The 21,131-nt window shown below is 49.6% G+C and overlaps 1 protein-coding gene across 7 annotated transcripts in view; it reads left to right on the top strand.

Moving 5' to 3' along the window:
- Positions 1–21,131, top strand: part of Efcab6 (EF-hand calcium binding domain 6) — a 208,314-nt gene that overhangs the window by 22,601 nt on the left and 164,582 nt on the right. For 6 of the 7 annotated variants that reach the window (XM_006521531.2, XM_017316792.2, NM_029946.4 and 3 more), the window contains 2 exons: positions 8,105–8,250; positions 19,285–19,496. In XM_006521531.2, coding sequence (XP_006521594.2) covers positions 8,105–8,250; positions 19,285–19,496 — 358 coding nt within the window. Of the gene's footprint in view, positions 1–8,104; positions 8,251–19,284; positions 19,497–21,131 lie in introns of those variants that run through there. The other variant, XM_017316793.2, reaches the window with a different exon arrangement.

Here is a 21,131-nt window from a genome sequence, read left to right as displayed (position 1 = left end):
CGTGCTCAACTGGGCCCTCCTCTTTACATTGTTCTAAGTGCATTATGTTACTATATATTCCTATAGTCACCATTTCCAGGTCATTAACACACATTATCTTTAGGAGCTGTGCTTGTCTGAATGTTGGGTTGATGGGGTTTGTCTTGTGCTGTGAGGAGGTGGGGGAGACTTGAAACCCCAACAGCATTTCTCAGGCTGGGCTTCAGGATGAAGGAGGGGGGCTATGCAGGGACATGAGAGACTCCAATGAAGGAGGCTGGGATTCAGACAGGAGGCTGCCATCATGGAGGCCAGTCCGGTTTATAAGCACTGTTGTTTCTGCTAAATTCAATTCAGATGGCTGGCTAAATTGTTTTATTTTATTTTATTTTTTTAAGACAACCTATCATTTAGAAGCTGCTTGCAGATCAGCTCACATCCTTCTAATTCCTATGTTGAGAACTGTGAACTGGGGCTTGCTGCAGCCCCACACCGAAGTTTAAGATGGAGACAGCCTGGCCTTCCCATGAAACACACACAAGTACACACTGGTGCAAGTGTGTAACCGGCTGGGAATTAAGTATAGGCGAGTTTGGGTCTCAGCCTTAGGGCCCCAGTAAATTTGGCCTTTTTTTTTCTCTAGTGTTTAATTTTTTGAAAAACACAGGTAATGGTGCAAAGTTGATAATTAGACACTCAGCAGCCAGAGATGTAGGCATCTGGCATTGCGTTTGAAGCTGGCAGAAGCTTTGCTAGGTTTTTGTATTGGCTTGACTCGTGTGTGTGTGTGTGTGTGTGTGTGTGTGTGTGTGTGTGTGAACATTGAGAAAGCACCATGGCCTATGTTTATCCTTCCTTTCTGAGGATATTTTTTAAAAGCAGTGGGCAAGTATGTTCAGCCCAGCTTGGGGTCACCCGAGAGTGTGTTTCCAAGAGAAGGCATGGAAGGCTGACATGATGGGTCAGGAACACTGTCTGCACCTCTCAGTGCTGGGTTGATACACACATTTGGCTTTCGTTGGTTTGTTTTATTTATTTCATCTCTATGGTATTTGCCTGTATATCTGTGCACCACACATGTCCTTTGTGCCTGCAGAGGTCTCAAGAAGGCATTGGATCTCTGGGGACTGGAGTCACAAATAGCTGTCAGCTCTGTGTGGATGCTGGGAATTGAACTTGGGACCTCTGGAAGAGCAGCCAGTGATCTTAACCTCTGAGCCATCTCTCCAGCCTGTGCCTGACTTTTTTTTTACATGGGTTTTAAGGATTAAACTCTGGTCCCTTGTTTGCAAGGGAGTACTTTACCAGTTGTGCATTCTCTCTAACACTATATTCTGTTTCTTTAATATATACATAAGAATGTATAATATCTAGCTGTCTACCTATCTGTATTTGGTTTTTGAAAATTTTTGTGTTTGAACATTTTGCCTGCTTGTATGTATGTGCATCATGTATGTGCAGTGTCCATAGAGGCCAGAAGAGGGTGATGGATGCCCTGAAACTGTAGCTACAAATGGGTGTGAGCCACCATGTGGGTGCCGGGAACCGAATCTAGGTCCTGTGGAAGAGCAGAAAGTGTTCTTAATCGCTGAGCCATTGCTCTGGCTTCTATGATGTGTATTTTTATTCTTAATAGATATAGTAGTTTGTATATGTTTAGAGAATATTGTTTGCCCTTTTTACTTTTGGTCGTGCTGGGGATAGAATCCAAGCCATCTATATATTAAGCAAGTGGTGTACCACTGCGCTGTGTCCTCAAGCCTCCACACACCGTCCGGATACATGGATTCTGCCTGTAAGGAACAGAGCTTACTCATCCCTTCAAACACTCCGCATCTCCTGGTGTCTGGAACACTCGGCATCGGCATCCTCTCTATTAGCGGCTTTGAAATGTCCTCAGTGCCAAAGGAAATTGCCCTCTTGTGTGATAGAATGTTAAAGGGTCGCTTCTCTATTCAGCTGCACCCGCTGCCCGTGCCCCACCTGCTTCCAGGCTCTCTGTTCCACTGTCTTCTATTTGATCAACTCAGTCTCCATGCAACACCTTGTCCCTGTATTCTACACTGCTCTTGTTAGAGGCGGAGGGGCCCCTTGTTCCTAAACCTGTATGTATATATGTTTATGGATGAGTCCATATGTATGAACATGTGTATAGCAGGCAAAGACATTTTCTTCCCTCCTTATTTTTTAAGGTAGAATCCTTACTGAGCCTGCCAAGTCTCCTAGACTGGCTGACCAGAGGGCTCCAGACAGCCTCCTTGTCTCAGCCTTCCCTGCATTGGGGTGGCTAAATGATCATCTTATTTACACAGGTTCTGGGGCTTGAACTTAGGTCCCCATGCTTAGTGGAGTAATCACTTCTCCAACTGTGCCACCTTCCCAGCCCTGTTACTGTTTTATGACCTCCTGTCAATGTGCGTCTACCGCCTGACTTAGATGGGAAGACGCAGGAAGGTGAGAGGCGTTCATTTCTCTCCCTCTCTAGACCGCCGCTGTGGCCTGCCTGTGGCTTGTGCTGAGCGCATACCTGTTTGGAATATGTTTACATCATGCATGCTTAGGTTGAATATCAAATAGGGCCTGTTTTCAGAACCATTCCGGTCAGCCCTTTGGACCATCTGTGTAGTAACGGAGTCATGCCAGCCTGCCTTTGGTAGGAAGGAGAGTTGCAAGAGGTCACACAGGTCATCCAGCCATCCTCCCCTGGGAGAAAGGGTGATTCCTTGCCAGGCTCTCAGCTGCATCCGGAGGAATTGCTTTTCCTGGGATGGTGCTTTTGTTTGTTTGCCTGTCCCCCGCCCCCTTGCCTTCAGCTAAGTGTTTCCTGAATGGAATGGCTCTGTACTGAAGTAATAAAGCACACCTCAGGCTGATTATTTCACTCCTCAGGTGGCACAGTAAGGCATGAGGCCAAAACCTGGGCAAGCAGCGTTGTTATTAAGAAGGGGATTTATGGGGAAAATAAAAACCCCGGGTCGTGCAACAGCGTGCACTGCAAGGGCTGTGCTATTGCGGATGTTCTGTCGTGCCTGAGGAGAGATCCCGAGTTCCGTTCACAACACCCCTATCCCTCAGTCTTCCAGGAACTTAGTAATCTTGTAAATTCACAGGACAGCCTTGGTCTTCAATTAGAATGCAAACTTGTACAGCCAAGAGAGACCTTGGCCTTCTTATCCTCCTGCCTTCCTCTCCAGTGAGGGGGTTGGAGGTGTGCACCATGTCGTGGTCTTGACAACTTGGCATACATCTAGACATGACTTGGAGGAGGGAATCGCATACAATTGAGGAATGTTCTCCATCAGATTGGCCCGTGGGCCTGTCTGCGAGGCAGATTACTAACTGATGTAGGACACGCCCACTATGAGCAGTGCTGCTCCAGGGTTGGTGGTCCTAGGATGTATAAGAAAGCAGGCTGAGGGTTGGCAAAATGGCTCAGCAGGTAAGAACACTGACTGCTCTTCCGAAGGTCCTGAGTTCAATTCCCAGCAACCACATGGTGGCTCACAACCACCCATAATGAGATCTGACACCCACTTCTGGTGTGTCTGAAGACAGCTACAGTGTACTTAATTATAATAATAAATAAATTAAAAAAAAAAGAAAACAGGCTGAGCAAGCCAGTGAGCAGCTCCCCTCTATGGCCTCTGCTTCAGTTCCTGCTTCTAGTTTCCTACTTTGGCGTCTCTGGCTGATGCACTACAAGTTGTAAGCTCAAATAACCCCCATCCTCCCCAGGTTGCCTTTGGTTAGTGTTATAGTGCGGTAATAGAGAGAAAACTAGGACAGCCCCACACCTGGTTCCTGATGGTGCTGGGGATGAACACCAGGCTTGGTGCATTCTGGGCAAGTGCTCTGCCAATCAAGCCACATCCTCACAGCCTTGCTGTCATCTCTACCTTCCGTTTTCATTGCTACAGGGTCGTGTCTGAGAGGCCCAGGAGTTTACCTGCTTTGTTTGTGGGTACCTGACTTGTTAGAAGGAGGTTAATAACTGTATGTTTACCCTGTAAACATATAAGCTCCACGTTTCAGAGCACGTTTAGGATTCTGGAAGCTTATCCACAGTAGTTATGGTCCCCTGCTTTCAGTTCAACTGGAATAAGCCAGCTCTAGAAGACAAGCTTTGCTGGGGCTCTGAGGTTCTGATGGGCCAGGCCATGTGCTGTGGTGTTGATGCTAATGGAGTATGAAGATCACAGATAGAAACTTAGTCCCTACTGGGATGGGACCCTTAAGAGTAGGGGGTTAGGTCAGTCAGTGGTGGCGCATGCCTTTAATCCCAGCACTTGGGAGGCAGAGGCAGGTGGATTTCTGAGTTTGAGGCCAGCCTGGTCTACAGAGTGAGTTCCATGACTGCAAAGGGTACACAGAGAAACCCTGTCTCGAAAAAAATAAAAAGAGTAGGGGGTTAGTGCAGAGTTATTACTTAGTGGGGGCTCTGTCTTTGGGATATATGTGTGTGTGTGTGTGTGTGTGTGTGAATTTGTATGTATGTTTATGTATGTGTATATGTGAGTGTGTGTATGTGTATATATGAGTGTGTTATGTGTTTATATATGTCAGTGTGTGTATGTGAGTGTGTGTTATGTGTTTGTATATGTGAGTGTGTGTGAGTGTATATGTGTATATGTGTGTGCGTTTACCCACACTGACTGGAAGAGGGTTCCAGACTCCCTGGAGCTGGTGTTACAGTCAGTTATGGTCCAGGCAGTGTGAGTGCTGAGACCCAAACCAAAAGAGTAGCCAGTGCTCTTTTAAACCACTGAGCCATTTCTTTAGATCAATGGTCATCTGTTTTTGAACACGTGCATTTAACTTTAAGCAGGCTGACCAAATAAGGAACTTTCTGAGATTTTTTTTTTTTTTGAGACAGGGTTTCTCTGTGTAGCCCTTGCTGTCTTGGAACTCACTCTGTAGACCAGGCTAGCTTGGAACTCAGAAATCCACCTGCCTCTGCCTCTTGAGTGCTGGGATTAAAGGCGCGCGCCACCATGCCTGGCCTCTCTGAGAATTATGATGTAAATCTGGACTCTGCCTCAAAAAAAAAAACCAAAAACAAACAAACAAACAAACAAACAACCCCCTCCAAAAAGCCCCCAAATCCCAAAACCCAAGTTGCTACATAACCAAGCAGGCTTGTTCCCAGGTACATTCACAAGTGACCCAAATCACATGACCATGCACAAGTGTGTATGTGACTATCCTAGCAGCTTGTGTATCAGTTCCCAAGAAGTGAGAGTGCTCTGCTGCTGAGCAAGCCCCAGCCTTGGTCAGCCTCTCTGTGCCAACCACCTGTACACTCGCAGGAGGAATCCCACCGGGCTGGGCTGTTGTTGTCTTAACAAAGCTGTTAGGTTTAGTTTGCTAGTGTCCCTGTGCCACATAGAACATTGGTCTTTGGCCATGATTTCTGGTGACATCATCTGCTTTCTGTCAGGCTGGTTCTGGTTTTAGAGATGTGTGGACGGGTGACTTTCCTCCTCAGCCCATTTCTCTTATCCCAGGCAAGCACTCAGTCACTGGGCGCCATGTGAGCTGTCCCTCTTACTTCTTAGAGAGTTTGTGGTAGACTGGCTTCTAATTATTCCTTGAGCGTCTGGTAGAATTCCCTGGCTAGTCCATCTGACACTGGACTTTTTGTGGCAGGTTTGAATATTGAGTCCATTTCTTTCTTTGTCATCATGCTTCCTGAGTGCCCACTTCCTCCTTCGTTCCGGTCCCATCGTCCTCCTCAGAATGCCCCAGATTTCTCTTGGTTGCCCATTTGTGCTGTGTTCCCTTATAATCCTTACTTCTGGAAGGAGGGTAGTAATGTCTCTCCATTTCCAATTTTAATACTTCAGATGTTTCCTAGTTTTTTCCCGAGTCCTCCTGGTATTGATCAACTTTGCTGATACTGTCAAATAGTGGCTTTTCTCTGCTGTTTTTTGGCCCTAGCCTTCTTTGTTTCCCTCCGTCTGCTCACTTTGGTGTTCTTCCCCTTTCTTAAGGAAGGAGCTTACTTTATTCATTCGAGATTAAAACAATAACCACAGGTATCCATGACCAGCGAAATTGCTTGACTGTAAGGGCGCTTACTCCTAAGCCTGACCCACCAGGATGTGAGCCCCGGAGCCCAAGCAGTGGAAGGAGAGAAAAAGACTCTGTAAAATTTCCTCTGACCTCTGACCCCCACATGTGAGCTGTATCATGCACACACACACACACACACACACACACACACACACACACACTGTGTAAGTAAATGGTGTAAAATAATTAAATACAGGTATATATATCACTCATGTCAAGAGTTACTTCACAAACGCTTGTGAGCTGTCCCGTCATCTCCCACCGGGCACATTCTGCTGGGCTCCTCTGACCTTCTGGCTGTTGACAAGCACATTCTTACCACAGAGTTGTGAGTGATGCAGCTGTCGTCTCTTACTGACTTGTGATATCATTCCTGTGAGGTTGTTTTATCTTCTGATGTAGTCTATCAGGAGGATGCTCCCCTTTGCGTTTGAGGAGAATTTGTGTCCTGACTAGGAGGTGTTCTATACGTGTCTCTAAGTTCTTTGGGGGATTTAGTGACTCTCAAGCCTGGTCCTTTCTTTGTGTGTAGGAGTGTTTGCCTCCACGTGTGTCTGTGCACCGTGTATGTGCAATGCCTCTACGGACCAGAAGAGGGCGTTGAAACCCATGGAATCAGAACAACAGAGGGTTGTAAGCTGCATATGGGTCTTAGGAAGTGAACCCAGGTCCTTTGGGGGAGGAGCCAGTGCTCTTAACCTCTGAGCCATCTCTCCAGGCCTTGGTTAGCTTCTAGGTAGTTCTGCCATTGTTACTGGTGGGTGTGGGAGTCCCCAGCCATGGCTGCCAAAATGTCTGTTTCTGCTGTATCAGGTTGTGCTTCTAGGGTGCGTGGACTTGATTCCCATTCTCTCTCCCTGTATGTGTGTAGAGGTCAAAAGACAAATTTACTGAATCAGTTCTCTCCTCCTACCACATGGGGTCTGGGAATCGAACTCATGTTTCTGGCTTTTCAGCAAGTGACTTCACTCTCTGAGCCCTCTTGCCAGCCCTGACATCTGGCTCTTTTTGTGAATCAGTGCTATCAGATTGCTGTGTGGTTCCTTTTGGTGGCACCAGCCATCTTTGGAGACTCCCATGGGTACTGTGTGGAACGTTCAGAGCCCTTGTCACTATCATTGCTGCTGCCTTGGTTTACAGTGCTGCTCTTCCTGACCACTCGAGACTCTTGAGTATTCACCCTCTGCTGCCTGCCTCAGCCTCATGAGTACTGGGTCACAGGCAGGCACCAACACATCCAACAAGAATTGGAACTTCTTAACCTCTTACTGCCTTCCCCTGAGATTAGTCAGCAGTGCTAAAGCCTCTTTAATAAAGAAAACAAAAAACCTTATTCTTTGAGAACTTCATACACATTGGCAAAGTGTTTGGATCATACTCACCCCTCCAAGTCTTCCCAGAACTTCCCTACTGCTCCTGCCCACCTTCATATCTTCTGTTTTTTTTTTTTTTTCCCCACCGTGTCCACTTTTAGTGTATGTGCATGGGAATAGGGCCACCTACAGGAGCACAGACAACCTACCAAGCACACTTCTCAAGACAACTGACTGTCCCTACCCCAGCCGTCAGCAGCCATCAGTAGCTCCTTTAGCTCCAGTAGCTCCGGTAGCTAGGGGAGGGGCCTCATGAGTCCTCCCCTGTCTGTGATGGATGTTGACTGGCTTGGACTGATACACTGTATAGTAAAAGCCGGCAGATGCCAAGCCAGACTACTATACCCAGCAAAACTATCTGTCGAAGAAAAGCAGGTTGAAGGAATGGCCAGCAAACCAGCCCTGCCAAGGGTACTGGGAGGAAATACTTGAGACTTGAGGAGGAGAGTTGTAGCTGGGAGGCAGCAGGAAGAAATAACAAGGTTAGGCCAGTGATTATGTACAGGAAGAAAACCGATGCTTAATTAATCTTTATTCTGCCCTCCTGTTCTTTGGACATGCTGAAAACAGTCTCAACACGACTCAGTGTTCCCCTTAAGAATGGTCAGAAAGGGGCAAACAGCGGGTCGGCCATGTTTACACGGTTCAGATGGTGTAATCTGCCCTCTTTCCTCTCACAGGGATTTAATGAACAAAATGTCGATTATACCAGAATGGCATAGCTTGTACTCTAACACCCGGAAGCTGCCATGTTCCCGTCCCCACTCCTCGCCATGCAAAATGCAGAGAACTATCTTCCAAGATTTATGCAGACCCTCTTCATCAAGTGAGTACTCAGAAGTGATTACAACACTGTCTACAGATACCACTCACTGTCTGCCCGCTGTGAGTGCAGTTGAGAACACGCATGGGTTGACTCCCATACCCTTCTGAGATCTTTATGGGGAGTGCAGAAATGGGCCCTCAAGCCACTTTCCTCAGAGTCGTGTGTACTTTTTAAGTGGGTGGTAAGGATTTGAGCTTGGGGTGTGTGATTCTGGATTCTGTCAGCTTTAATGGTTGTATTACTCAGTAAGTGACAGATGCACACATTTGAGCAGGCCTGTCCACCAGTAGCTTAGATTTGCAGAAGAGTTGAATAGAAAGTATCAGATGTTCCCAGGTAACCTTTACCTCAGCCATCTAGGTTTTCCGTTACATAACCTTCTGATGTCATAGTTGAGATTTATGTCTAGACTATGTGTTTTTATGGAGGGTTGAAGGTCTACATCTAGATTTTTCTTCTCATCCTCTTCCTTCTCCTTTTTTGAGGAGCCTGGGCTAGCCTCCAACCTACGATGTAGTCACGGATGACCCTAAACGTTCTGATCCTCCTGTAACCACTTCCCGAGCTCCAGGATCATAGGCGTGTGCTTCATGCCCAATTTCTGTAGTGCCTGGGATGGAACCTGGGGCCTCCTGCCTGTTAGGCAAGCTCTGTAGCCACGGAGCCACGCCCCCCAGCCCTAGACTCACTTCACACTGGATGTCCATTAGCTAAGACTCTCTGTTCCTTGTTTTTGCAATTTACTAGCTGAGTTACCTCACTGTCTATCATATGCCTTGCAGAAGTTTGTTACCTGCCCCCCCCCACGTGACTGCTTCCAAATTTGGGAATTATGAGAAAACGGCTGTAAATATTTGCAGAGTAGTTTTTGTGGGGATGTAAGTCTCTAAGCCATTCAGATTCTTCATTCCATTTTAAAGGCAAAAAAAAAAAATCAGTTACTGTTTCCCCAAGTTACATATCTTTAGATCTTTACTCTGTCCTCCTCAATACATTTGTTACTTATTTGTAGCATTTGGGATGAACACCCATTGACAGGTGTTGAGCACAGAGTTGGGCCCGAGAGGCCGGCTCTGCAGGAATGCCGCCAGAGAGCAGGAAAGTGAAGCAGACAGAACACAGAGACTGAAGCATGCTCACTGCAGTGAGGGCTCAGGCTTGAAACCCAAAGGATGCAGGATGGAGTGGGGGGCATTGTGAAGGAGAAATGGGCGAGCCCCGTGAGCACACACAGGCACTCATCACCCTGGACACATGCTTGCTAGTTTGTGAGACTTTACGCCAACACACCTGTGTGTCTACCAGTGAGCTTGGAGAGATAGGCTTGATTTCTGATGGCCACCGTTTACCCTAACGTGGGGTCTGCTGTTAAGGAGGAAGAGCGGCTTCCAATGAAAACAGTTGCACAGTAAAGTGTAGGCCGATCAGAGCTTATAGCTCTGTGTCTATGAAAGAGTCCAGATGGAGGCCTTAGTGCACTTGACAAACCTATAGAGCAAATAGACCTGTGAGGAGGGGCTACTGAGTCCAGGCACCCCTCTCTCAGAGTCCTCAAATGCTACTGAAAGAGTCCCCCAGAAACTGGTACGTGTGCCTCCTCCAAAGAATATAATAGGCATTTGTTTATAAGTTTCACAACAGAATATTACCTTGTAAGATCTTGTCCATTAGCAGAAGTAATTATATTTAAGTTTTTTTAAAGATTTATTTATCTATTTTATGTATGTGAGTACACTGGAGCTGTACAGATGGTTGTGAGCCTTTATGTGGTTGTTGGGAATTGAATTTTAGGACCTCTGCTCACTCCGGATGGACCCGCTCGCTCCAGTCAGCCCCCCTCGCTCTGGTCAACTCTGCTTGCTCAGTCCCTGCTCGTTCCGGCCCAAAGATTTATTTATTATTATACATAAGTACACGGTAGCTGTCTTCAGATGAACCAGAAGAGGGTATCAGATCTCATTATGGGTGGTTGTGAGCCACCATGTGGTTGCTGGGATTTGAACTCAGGACCTCCGGAAGAGCAGTCAGTGCTCTTACCCACTGAGCCATCTCACCAGCTGTACATTTAAGTTTTAATTATATTTTTTAAAGTGTGTATGTGCATATACTCAAATGCCATGTACTACAGGTGTGACAACCTCGGGTGGCAGGCCTCACTTCCCGCCTTAGTTATGCTCGGCCCCTTCCTGTTCACTGCTTCATAGGCCAGGCTCGCTGGGCTGCGAGCATCTGGGGATTATGTCTTTAAGTCCTGTCTGAGTGTCATGGGCATGCTGGGGTTATAGGTGTCTGCCCCTGCCTTCAGCTTTACATGAAGTTTTTGGAAGCCAAATTTGAGTCATGTTTGCACGGCAAGCTTTATCCTCTGCGCCATCTCCTAAGGCCCTCAGTGACATTCGTTCAGTGGTGGGTGAAGTCCTCTTTCTCAGCTCTGCTGCGGTGCCTCCTGGCTCCATGAGTTGCCTGTTCCATCCGTCTCCCGTTTCCGTACAGCAGGTTGTTGATCTTTGTCCCGAGTGGGCACTCTTGTTCTTTCCACAGAGCTGCAACCCATGACCCGCCTTGGCCTCAACTCTGCTACTTCTTAGTCCTTTGTTTCTCATATTTGCCAGGTATATTTTTAAAGATTTTATTGATGTGTTTTGTCTTTCTGAAAAGTTATTTCTTGGGCTGGAGAAATGGATCAATTGTTAAGAGCACTGGTTACTCTTGCTGAGGCCCTGGGTTTGGTTCCCAGCATCCGTCTGGCAGTTCATAACCATGGTAACTACTGGGGATACGATGCCTTCTTCTGATCTTTGGAGCACCAAGCACTAATGTGGTGCACATACATGTACACAAGCAAACACATATTTATTTTTAATATATGATATATATGGTTATATTAATATATCTTATATTATATATAACAAAATGTATTTATTTATAAAGTGTATAAATAAATGTAAATTCTTTTTTATAGTTATGGCTATAGGGGAGGGGAGGCTGCGCAGCCAGCAAAGTACCTTCCAAACAAGCATGAGTGAGTTTGATTCCCAGAACCCGTGAAAAATCAGACACGGTGGGCATTTGCCTGCAGTCTCAGACAGGCAGATTGCATTTGCCTGCAGTCTCAGACAGGCAGATCCCTAGACCTCAATACCAGCCATCCAGCCTTGTTCAGTGGGTGAGCTCCAGGCCAAGGGTAAGATACTGTTAGTACCCTAGTATATGTCCACCCTTCCCACACTCCCACACACGCACATACACACCCATGTACACTTGTGCACACACACGCTCACACATGCTCTATTGTGAGGGGCTGCATTGGGCCTGTGTCTGAGGGGTTGCATTGGGCCTGAGTCAGAGGTGCTGCATTGGGTCTGTGTCTGAGGGGCTGCATTGGGCCTGTGTCTGAGGGCTGCATTGGGTCTGTGTCTGAGGGGCTGCATTGGCCTGTGTCTGAGGGCTGCATTGGGCCTGTGTCTGAGGACTGCATTGGGCCTGTGTCTGAGGGCTGCATTGGGTCTTTGTCTGAGGGGCTGCATTGGGCCTGTGTCTGAGGGCTGCATTGGGCCTGTGTCTGAGGACTGCATTGGGCCTGTGTCTGAGGGGCTGCATTGGGCCTGTGTCTGAGGGGCTGCATTGGGCCTGTGTCTGAGGGGTTGCATTGGGCCTGAGTCAGAGGGGCTGCATTGGGTCTGTGTCTGAGGGGCTGCATTGGGCCTGTGTCTGAGGGGCTGCATTGGGCCTGAGTCTGAGGGGCTGCATTGGCCTGTGTCTGAGGGCTGCATTGGGTCTGTGTCTGAGGGGCTGCATTGGGCCTGTGTCTGAGGGCCTGCATTGGGCCTGTGTCTGAGGGGCTGCATTGGGCCTGTGTCTGAGGGCTGCATTGGGTCTTTGTCTGAGGGGCTGCATTGGCCTGTGTCTGAGGGCTGCATTGGGCCTGTGTCTGAGGACTGCATTGGGCCTGTGTCTGAGGGCTGCATTGGGTCTTTGTCTGAGGGGCTGCATTGGGTCTGTGTCTGAGGGGCTGCATTGGGCCTGTGTCTGAGGGCTGCATTGGGCCTGTGTCTGAGGACTGCATTGGGCCTGTGTCTGAGGGGCTGCATTGGACCTGTGTCTGAGGGGCTGCACTGGGCCTGTGTCTGAGGGCCTGCATTGGGCCTGTGTCTGAGGGGCTGCATTGGGCCTGTGTCTGAGGGGCTGCATTGGGCCTGTGTCTGAGGGGCTGCATTGGACCTGTGTCTGAGGGGCTGCACTGGGCCTGTGTCTGAGGGGCTGCATTGGCCTGTGTCTGAGGGCTGCATTGGGCCTGTGTCTGAGGGGCTGCATTGGGTCTGTGTCTGAGGGGCTGCATTGGACCTGTGTCTGAGGGCTGCATTGGGTCTGTGTCTGAGGGGCTGCATTGGCCTGTGTCTGAGGACTGCATTGGGCCTGTGTCTGAGGGCTGCATTGGGTCTTTGTCTGAGGGGCTGCATTGGGCCTGTGTCTGAGGGGCTGCATTGGGTCTGTGTCTGAGGGGCTGCATTGGGCCTGTGTCTGAGGGCTGCATTGGGTCTGTGTCTGAGGGGCTGCATTGGCCTGTGTCTGAGGACTGCATTGGGCCTGTGTCTGAGGGCTGCATTGGGTCTTTGTCTGAGGGGCTGCATTGGGCCTGTGTCTGAGGGCTGCATTGGGCCTGTGTCTGAGGACTGCATTGGGCCTGTGTCTGAGGGGCTGCACTGGGCCTGTGTCTGAGGGGCTGCATTGGGCCTGTGTCTGAGGGGTTGCATTGGGCCTGAGTCAGAGGGGCTGCATTGGGTCTGTGTCTGAGGGGCTGCATTGGCCTGTGTCTGAGGGCTGCATTGGGCCTGTGTCTGAGGACTGCATTGGGCCTGTGTCTGAGGGGCTGCATTGGACCTGTGTCTGAGGGGCTGCACTGGGCCTGTGTCTGAGGGGCTGCACTGGGCCTGTGTCTGAGGGGCTGCACTGGGCCTGTGTCTGAGGGGCTGCATTGGGTCTGTGTCTGAGGGGCTGCATTGGGTCTGTGTCTGAGGGGCTGCACTGGGCCTGTGTCTGAGGGCCTGCATTGGGCCTGTGTCTGAGGGGCTGCATTGGGCCTGTGTCTGAGGGGCTGCATTGGGCCTGTGTCTGAGGGGCTGCATTGGACCTGTGTCTGAGGGGCTGCACTGGGCCTGTGTCTGAGGGGCTGCATTGGGCCTGTGTCTGAGGGGCTGCACTGGGCCTGTGTCTGAGGGGCTGCATTGGGTCTGTGTCTGAGGGGCTGCATTGGGCCTGTGTCTGAGGGCTGCATTGGGTCTGTGTCTGAGGGGCTGCATTGGCCTGTGTCTGAGGGCTGCATTGGGCCTGTGTCTGAGGACTGCATTGGGCCTGTGTCTGAGGGCTGCATTGGGTCTTTGTCTGAGGGGCTGCATTGGGCCTGTGTCTGAGGGCTGCATTGGGCCTGTGTCTGAGGACTGCATTGGGCCTGTGTCTGAGGGGCTGCATTGGGCCTGTGTCTGAGGGGCTGCATTGGGCCTGTGTCTGAGGGGTTGCATTGGGCCTGAGTCAGAGGGGCTGCATTGGGTCTGTGTCTGAGGGGCTGCATTGGCCTGTGTCTGAGGGCTGCATTGGGCCTGTGTCTGAGGACTGCATTGGGCCTGTGTCTGAGGGGCTGCATTGGACCTGTGTCTGAGGGGCTGCACTGGGCCTGTGTCTGAGGGGCTGCACTGGGCCTGTGTCTGAGGGGCTGCATTGGGCCTGTGTCTGAGGGGCTGCATTGGACTTGTAAAACCAGAAGCTGTTTTTAAGTACTTCCACAGTTTCTGGCGGATACTGTCTGCTGCCTCTAAATCACCGCTCTGACTGCCGAGCTGGGGTTTCTAGGAAAGCAGTTAAAAAGTATACAAAAAGTCTGGGAAGAGATCTCACGGTGGAGACGTCCACTGCCAAGGGGGTCCCCTGTGACACTCGTCAGCCCCAGGAAGAGCTGTGCACTCCAGCCGAGTTGCACCACACAGCTCCTCTGTGAGAACTAGCTGCTGCTGAGAATCTCAGCGGTTGGGAGAGAGATGGGATAGTGACGAGCCCCTGCCTTGCGGAGCATCCTTAGGGTTCTGATGAGAGGTCCTGCCTTCAGGCTCTGTGTTTGGTCCTCTGCCCCCTGTCCCTCCCTGGCTCCATGTCCTGCCTGACATGCTGACTGTGTAACGTGTTCTCTACTGATTTCCCCACTAAGTTCCAGGTCACATGTCTGCTGTCTGTCTGTCTGGCTTTCTGTTTGCACCTTGCTTCCAGACACCTTACACAAGCTCCACAAAGCCCTTTGCCATAGTATTCAGCCAGTAGCACAGTCGGTCTAGGCTCTCACATCGAGCGAGGTGGCAGGGTCCTGATCTGCTTCGCCAGTCTCTGCCCATCCCTGAGCCACACTGTCTGCAAGACCTGGTCAGTGCGAGAGCCAGCATACCATGTCTAAGTTTGCCAGTCTGATGTCTACATTCAGGATGGTACCAGGGTCAAGCCACGCCCATTTCCTTGTGGTCCCGATGCATGACATCTTCTCCAACCTCCTTCCCTGGTTTCTCATTCTCTCTGGACAGCCTCTGTAGCGGTTGGAATGGGATATTGTTGTTGCTTCTCTGGTGTTCTCTGGTCCTGCCTGCTTCTGGCCTCCTCGTTCTTTCAGACAGACTCAGGTTGCTCCCATACAAAGCTCTTACAAGGCCACTCTGGTCTATGTTTGGAATGTAGTCACCTCTGCTTGCTAACTGGTGGTTCATTTCTAACATTTTGGTCTTGGCTCCCAAACTCCCTGAGGAGGGATCCTAGACCACCTGTCTGGCTAGACCAGCCCTTGGTGGCACCGTCCCACACTCTGCTGATCTCTTGCCACTCTTGCTGCGTTCACCACCATCTGTCACTACCCGGTGACATACTGGCTGCTTGCCCTTGTCTGTCCTGTCCCCTCCAGATGGTAGGCTGGACCTGTTTGCCCAATGTGGTGTTCTTGGCACCAGGAACTGGGCCGATAGTGAGAGGTGCCCTGCTAGTAGCTCTGGAATGGAGAATCCCACTTCCAGCAAAATAGGGGTTTCCTAGATATCCCTTCTTTCCTTGCCCCGCCCCCAACTCCATGCTTCCTATGCTGCAGGCTTCTGGCTCCCACATGGCTTGCCCTACCCCAGCCTCTCTGATTTCCAGATTGTAGATTCAGCCGACAAGAGGGCGTGCACACTTAGACGCTCCACTCTGAACTCAGGAGTTCTCTCTTTAGCCTTGGCCTCCTCTGCCCCAGGTATCAATGGCAGGGGACGAAGCCCCACACTCAGTGCCTTGAAAGGACAATGGCTGCATATTTCTTGCATGGTGCTGCTAGTCTCAGGGACAGGTGTGGCCAATGCCATATATAACCAGGATTTGGAGATGGGGAGAAAACTCCGCCCATTCTTACTAGAAGGAGGGACGGTGTGACCGGGATGGTTATTTTGTTAACCGGAAGCAATCTGGAGTCACTTGGGAGAGGGGCTTCCTGAGGAGTTGTCTGGATTGGATCATCCTCTGGGCAGGCTTGTGAGGGGTTTTCTTTATCAGGCTACCTGAGGTGGGAAGATCACCCTAAAGGTGGGCAGCACCGTTTCATGGAAAGGGGAGAGCAAACTGAGCACAGCATAAGGGCATCAGTCCATTGCTGCCTGCCCTTGAGGCTGGGATATGCCCATGGCTTCAAGTTCTGGGTGCCTTGACTTCTCCGGGAGATAGACTGTAACCCGGGACAGAGATAGACTGTACCCTGAGATGGAGATAGACTGTACCCTGGGATAGAGATAGAATGTACCCTGGTGTATTAGTCAGGGTTCTCTAGAGTCACAGAACTTATGGACAGTCTCTAGATAGTAAAGGAATTTATTGATGACTTACAGTCGGCAGCCCAATTCCCAACAATTGTTCAGTCGCAGCTGTGAATAGAAGTCCAAGGATCTAGCAGTTACTCAGTCTCACACAGCAAGCAGGCAAAGGAGCAAGAGCTAGACTCCCTTCTTCCAATGTCCTTATATTGTCTCCAGCAGAAGGTGTAGCTCAGATTAAAGGTGTGTTCCACCACACCTTTAATCCCAGATGAAAGGTGTAGCCCAGATTAAAAGTGTGTTCCTTAAACTCGGAGATTCAATCTTCTGGAATCCATAGCCACTATGGCTCAAGATCTCCATACCAAGATCCAGATAAGGATCTCCAAGCCTCCAGATAAGGGTCACTGGTGAGCCTTCCAATTCTGGATTGTAGTTCATTCCAAATATAGTCAAGTTGACAACCAGGAATAGCCACTACACCTGGGATAGAGATAGACTGTAACCTGGGATGAAGATGGACTGTAACCTGGGATGGAGATAGACTGTAACCCGTGATGGAGAGACAAATACGTTCTTTTGCCCATAAAGGGAAGGGCTCACTATGGCCATCTTGGAAACTTTCATCTACTGAATGGTTTGCTGTCCGCTGAATGGAGGCCATGACCACTTGTCAGGCTTCACTGTTTTTTCTACTTCTCAAGACTCATCAAATCAAGCATTCCGTGGCCTCTGCTTTTTTGTTTTGCTTTGTTTTGTTTTTTTGTTTTTTTGTTTTTTTCGAGACAGGGTTTCTCTGTACAGCCCTGGCTGTCCTGGAACTCACTTTGTAGACCAGGCTGGCCTCGAACTCAGAAATCCTCTTGCCTCTGCCTCCCAAGTGCTGGGATTAAAGGCGTGCGCCACCATTTTCAAAATTTTAAATTTAAAAAAAATTTTTAAATTTTAAATTAGCGAATTTTTGCTAATTTACTCTTACTTTCTGTTCTATGACCTTCACATTAGATAGAACTCCAAAAGCATGCTTCTGAGCAGCGGGGATTGCCTGACTGTCTCTACACCATCGGCCTCCACCCCTGCCCTTCCTCCACCCCTACCCTTCCTCCACCCTGTCCTTCCTCCTCCCCTGCCCTTCCTCCTCCCCTGCCCTTCCTCCTCCCTGCCCTCCCTCCTCCCCTGCCCTCCCTCCTCCCCTGCCCTCCCTTCTCCTTGCCCTCCCTCCTCCACGTGGTAACAGAGGGAAGTGGAGGAAGGACATTGGGTTCTGTTGTTCTATTGATGGAAATGTCATGGTGACATCCCATAACCCCATGAGGCCCCAGGTCTGGACCATCCCTGGTTCTCAGCTGTGCTGCCTTGATTGGACTCCTCTTGTTTGTTCCCTGCTGCTCCTTCTCAGGGGCATCCAGTTGCAGCTGTGTGGTGTCACTGTAAGCCCAGTACCTGACAGAAGCAACTTAAAGGAGAAAGGTCTCAGGCTCACTGTTGTAGAGATTTCAGTCCATCCTGGCGGAACAGCTCAGTTCACCAGAGTGTTTGGTAGAAGTTGTTTACAAAGTAGCAGACCAGGAAGGGGGGGTGGGGCTGGAGAGGGTGGGGGTGGGAGGGAGAGGGAGAAGGACCACACAAGGGACTGGATATAACCTCCAAAGTCCCCCCTCTAAGTGATCTGCTTATAGCATGTAACAAGTAGGCTCTGCTTCTGAAAGGTCCCACAGCCTCTCCAAACAGCACCGCCACTTTCTTCTAGAAAGCGACCATGTCATCTCAGAGCAGCCAGCTTATGTCTAGGTCTTCAATGGCCTGAGGTTATCTAAGCTTGTCTTTGTACTTTTCTCATTGCTGGACTATCTTCCTGGGCCCTCTGAAGGGGCTCTGGCCTAGGCCACCTGGGGCGAAAGCCTTCACACTCCTCAGGGCTTATAAAAAGCGCACATTCTAAGGAAGTAGCTAGATTCAGGGCTCCCTGACTACCCTGTGAGTATAAAAGACAAGACCTTAATGAAGCCTTTGCCAAAGACCAGAATCTGCTAATCATGAGGGGTGTGCCAGGCTGCCGTGCTCAGCCTCTTAGTCAGCTACAAAGTATCAGACAGAGCACTCAGGGCCTGCACACTGGACCTGATGGGTGCCCTGGGGCTCTGAATTTACTACATTTCTCTCCACAATCCCTGTCTGTGATTGAAGTCAGGATGGTCTATAACCTATTACCTCTCATGGATGACACCTGGACTTCTGAGGCCTGAAGCATCAGTTGGGACTCTTCATCCCCAGGATGTTGAAGCTGCTGATGTGAGCATTTTCATGCTGCCTCTCCAGAGCCAGGCTGTTCACATCTCCAGCCTTGGGGAAGGAAAAGGCCCCCAGCCAGTTAAAAAATTCCCTGCAAAAAAAAAAAAAACCAAAACAACAAAAAAACAACAAACAAACAAAAACCCTGTCACGTTCATGTAAGGAAGATAGGATGCTGGAAAGATTGATTTGAGGACCAAGGAGATGGCTCAGTGGATAAGGTGCTTGCCTGGCAAACCTGAGGATTTGAGTTAGGGCCCCCTGCACCTACCAAGAATGGTGCTAAGGGGGTGGAGGCAGGAGGATTCCTGGGATTTGCTGGCTCATTAGGTCTAGGTTTGATGAAGGCCTTGTTTCAAAAAAATAAAGTAGAGAAGAGATTATGGAAGACATCCATTGTTGGCTTCTGGTCTCCACGTGAACATGCACCCATCCATGTGCACACACGCACACGCACGCGCGCGCACACACACACAGAGTCTCAGTGAAGACTGTTGAGGTGGTTCAGCAGGTAAAGACATTTATTTTGCTGTCAAGCTTGGTGACCCGAGTTTGGTTCCCCGGGCTATACAGATAGAAAGAGAAAAAAACCCCATCCTCCGAGCTGTCCTCTGACGTCCACATAACACGCGTGAACACTCTAGCACCTACATACATACACATACAAGCACACACAGAAACTTGTAAGAAGAATGATGGACTTATGAGACACATCTCTTCCATCACTCAAGCTTTCTTCCCATATCCCGTGTCCTTGTAAAGGAAGGCCACCGTCACCTCCTTCCCTTATGGATGTGACCCCGGGCTGACCATATTCCTGCGGTGGGAACCGATTGTCCTTGTCCGAGGCATTAAGTGAGTAGACACGTGACTAGGAAGCCCTGCTGCATCTTGGTTTAAGTGCGTTCACCGGGTGTCTCTGTCTCATCCACAGCCACCGCGATCGCCAACCCAGTTCTGTCCTACTTAGACATTGAACGGATTCTAGCTCAGAAGATTTCCAGCAGAAGGGATGACATAAAGAAAGTCTTCCAGATACTCGACCGGAACCACAACCAGATGGTGACGAAGGGAGATCTGAAGAGAGTCATCACGGCTTTCCTCATTCCGCTCACCAAAGATCAATTCCAGGACCTGCTGGCCCAGGTAGTATGAGTGACCCTCGGTATGGACTGTTCTGGAAAAGCCGGGGGGGGGGGGTGGCAGAGGATCGTGTGGCCTGCTCTGTCTTCTCCTCACTGCCTTGTCCTGTATGAGCAGCTGGAGCGTTGTTCATCGGCCACAATTCACTGAGTCCTGGCCAGTTTGGATGGCATGATCAGTATCTGTGTGCTCATAGCACACGACGGTACGATTGTCATTCTTTCCTTTCAAAAACTCTTATAGAAAAGTATCTGGTCAGTTTATATGTATACAGATTGCTTTGTTTGCTTACTTTTTACATTTTTTTTTATTTGAGACAGGGTGTCACTTTGTAGCCCTGGCTGTTCTGGAACTCACCACGTAGACCAGGCTGCCCTTGAACTCACAGAGCTCCTCCTGCCTCTGTCTCTCAAGTGCTGAGATTAATGGCATGCACTTCCAGGACCAGCTTAAATATTTTTCAGACTATGTGTTTGAGTGCACGTGTGGGGGTGTATGTGCATATGGGGGGGCAGTGCCTGCAGAAGCCAGAAGAGAGAATCAGATTCCCTGGAGCTACAGTTACAGGTGGTTGTAAGCCACCCGATCCGGGTGCTAGAAACAAAATTGGGGTTCTCTGCAGGAGCTGTATACTTTGGTAACTCCCGAACCCCTCAATTTTTATTTTAGAACCTAATATTTCAGCCCTTGTTTTTGTATCAAACTTTATGATGCTTTCCATGTAGTCTGGTGGTCAGGCATGCTGAGTTCAGCTGCTAGGTGGGGATATGGTGACCTCCAGGGCTGGGCAAGTGCTTTAGAGGGTCCAGTGGCTGCTGTGCAAACAAGAGTCCCCAGAGTCACATATAAACTGGCATGGGGCTATACATCTGTAGCCAGGACTGGGAATGAGGGGAGGGGGAGGGACAGGCAGATCTAGAGGCTCTCTAGCCAGCCAGTGATAGAGGGGGCCTCAGCGTGCATGTGCACATGTATATATATATATATGTATATATATATACACACACATACACACAATATGCACATGAATGCCCACACACAATAAATAAATACGAGGTTAAGGAGCATCTACTAGGTGCTGCAGCAGTGCTGGGCATGGGCTGGGGATGGAGGCCAGACTCCTCCCTCTGGGGGCTCGTGGCTCAGGAGACATGGAGTTTAATAAGGCCCGGGACAACCGTCCTTACAGGGAGCAGGCTGTCTGTTACTGAGATTGGGACGCCAAGAAGACTGTCTGGGAGGGACATTTAACTTCTCCGCTGTTGAGTTTGGAGTTGATGTTAGTGAAATGATAGAGAAAAGAAGGTCGTTATGCACAGACTGAGGGGACAGTCTGTTCTCTTTCAGACTGTAGGAGCCATGGGTGGTGTGCAGCTGGGAGGATGCCAGGGCCTGGGGAGGCATGCACGTGGTGAGGGGCCTTGGGTCAATCACCAGTCTGCCCCAACCAGGGCAGTGGAAAGAGTAAACAATTTCTGGTTCAAGCCCTCAGGGCCCTTAAGGAAAGGAAGATAAAGTCGGTGGGTGTTCAACATTAGTAAGTCTATGAGGACTACAACAAGAGTGGAGATTTCAGCCGGGATATTGGGAACACTCTTTCTAGCTCAAGGATTGAACTTGTGCACACGTGTACACACA

The sequence above is a fragment of the Mus musculus genome, chromosome 15, assembly GCF_000001635.26.
Source record: "Mus musculus strain C57BL/6J chromosome 15, GRCm38.p6 C57BL/6J".
Classification (NCBI taxonomy): Eukaryota; Metazoa; Chordata; class Mammalia; order Rodentia; family Muridae; genus Mus; species Mus musculus.
This window is presented reverse-complemented; position numbering and strand designations above follow the sequence as displayed.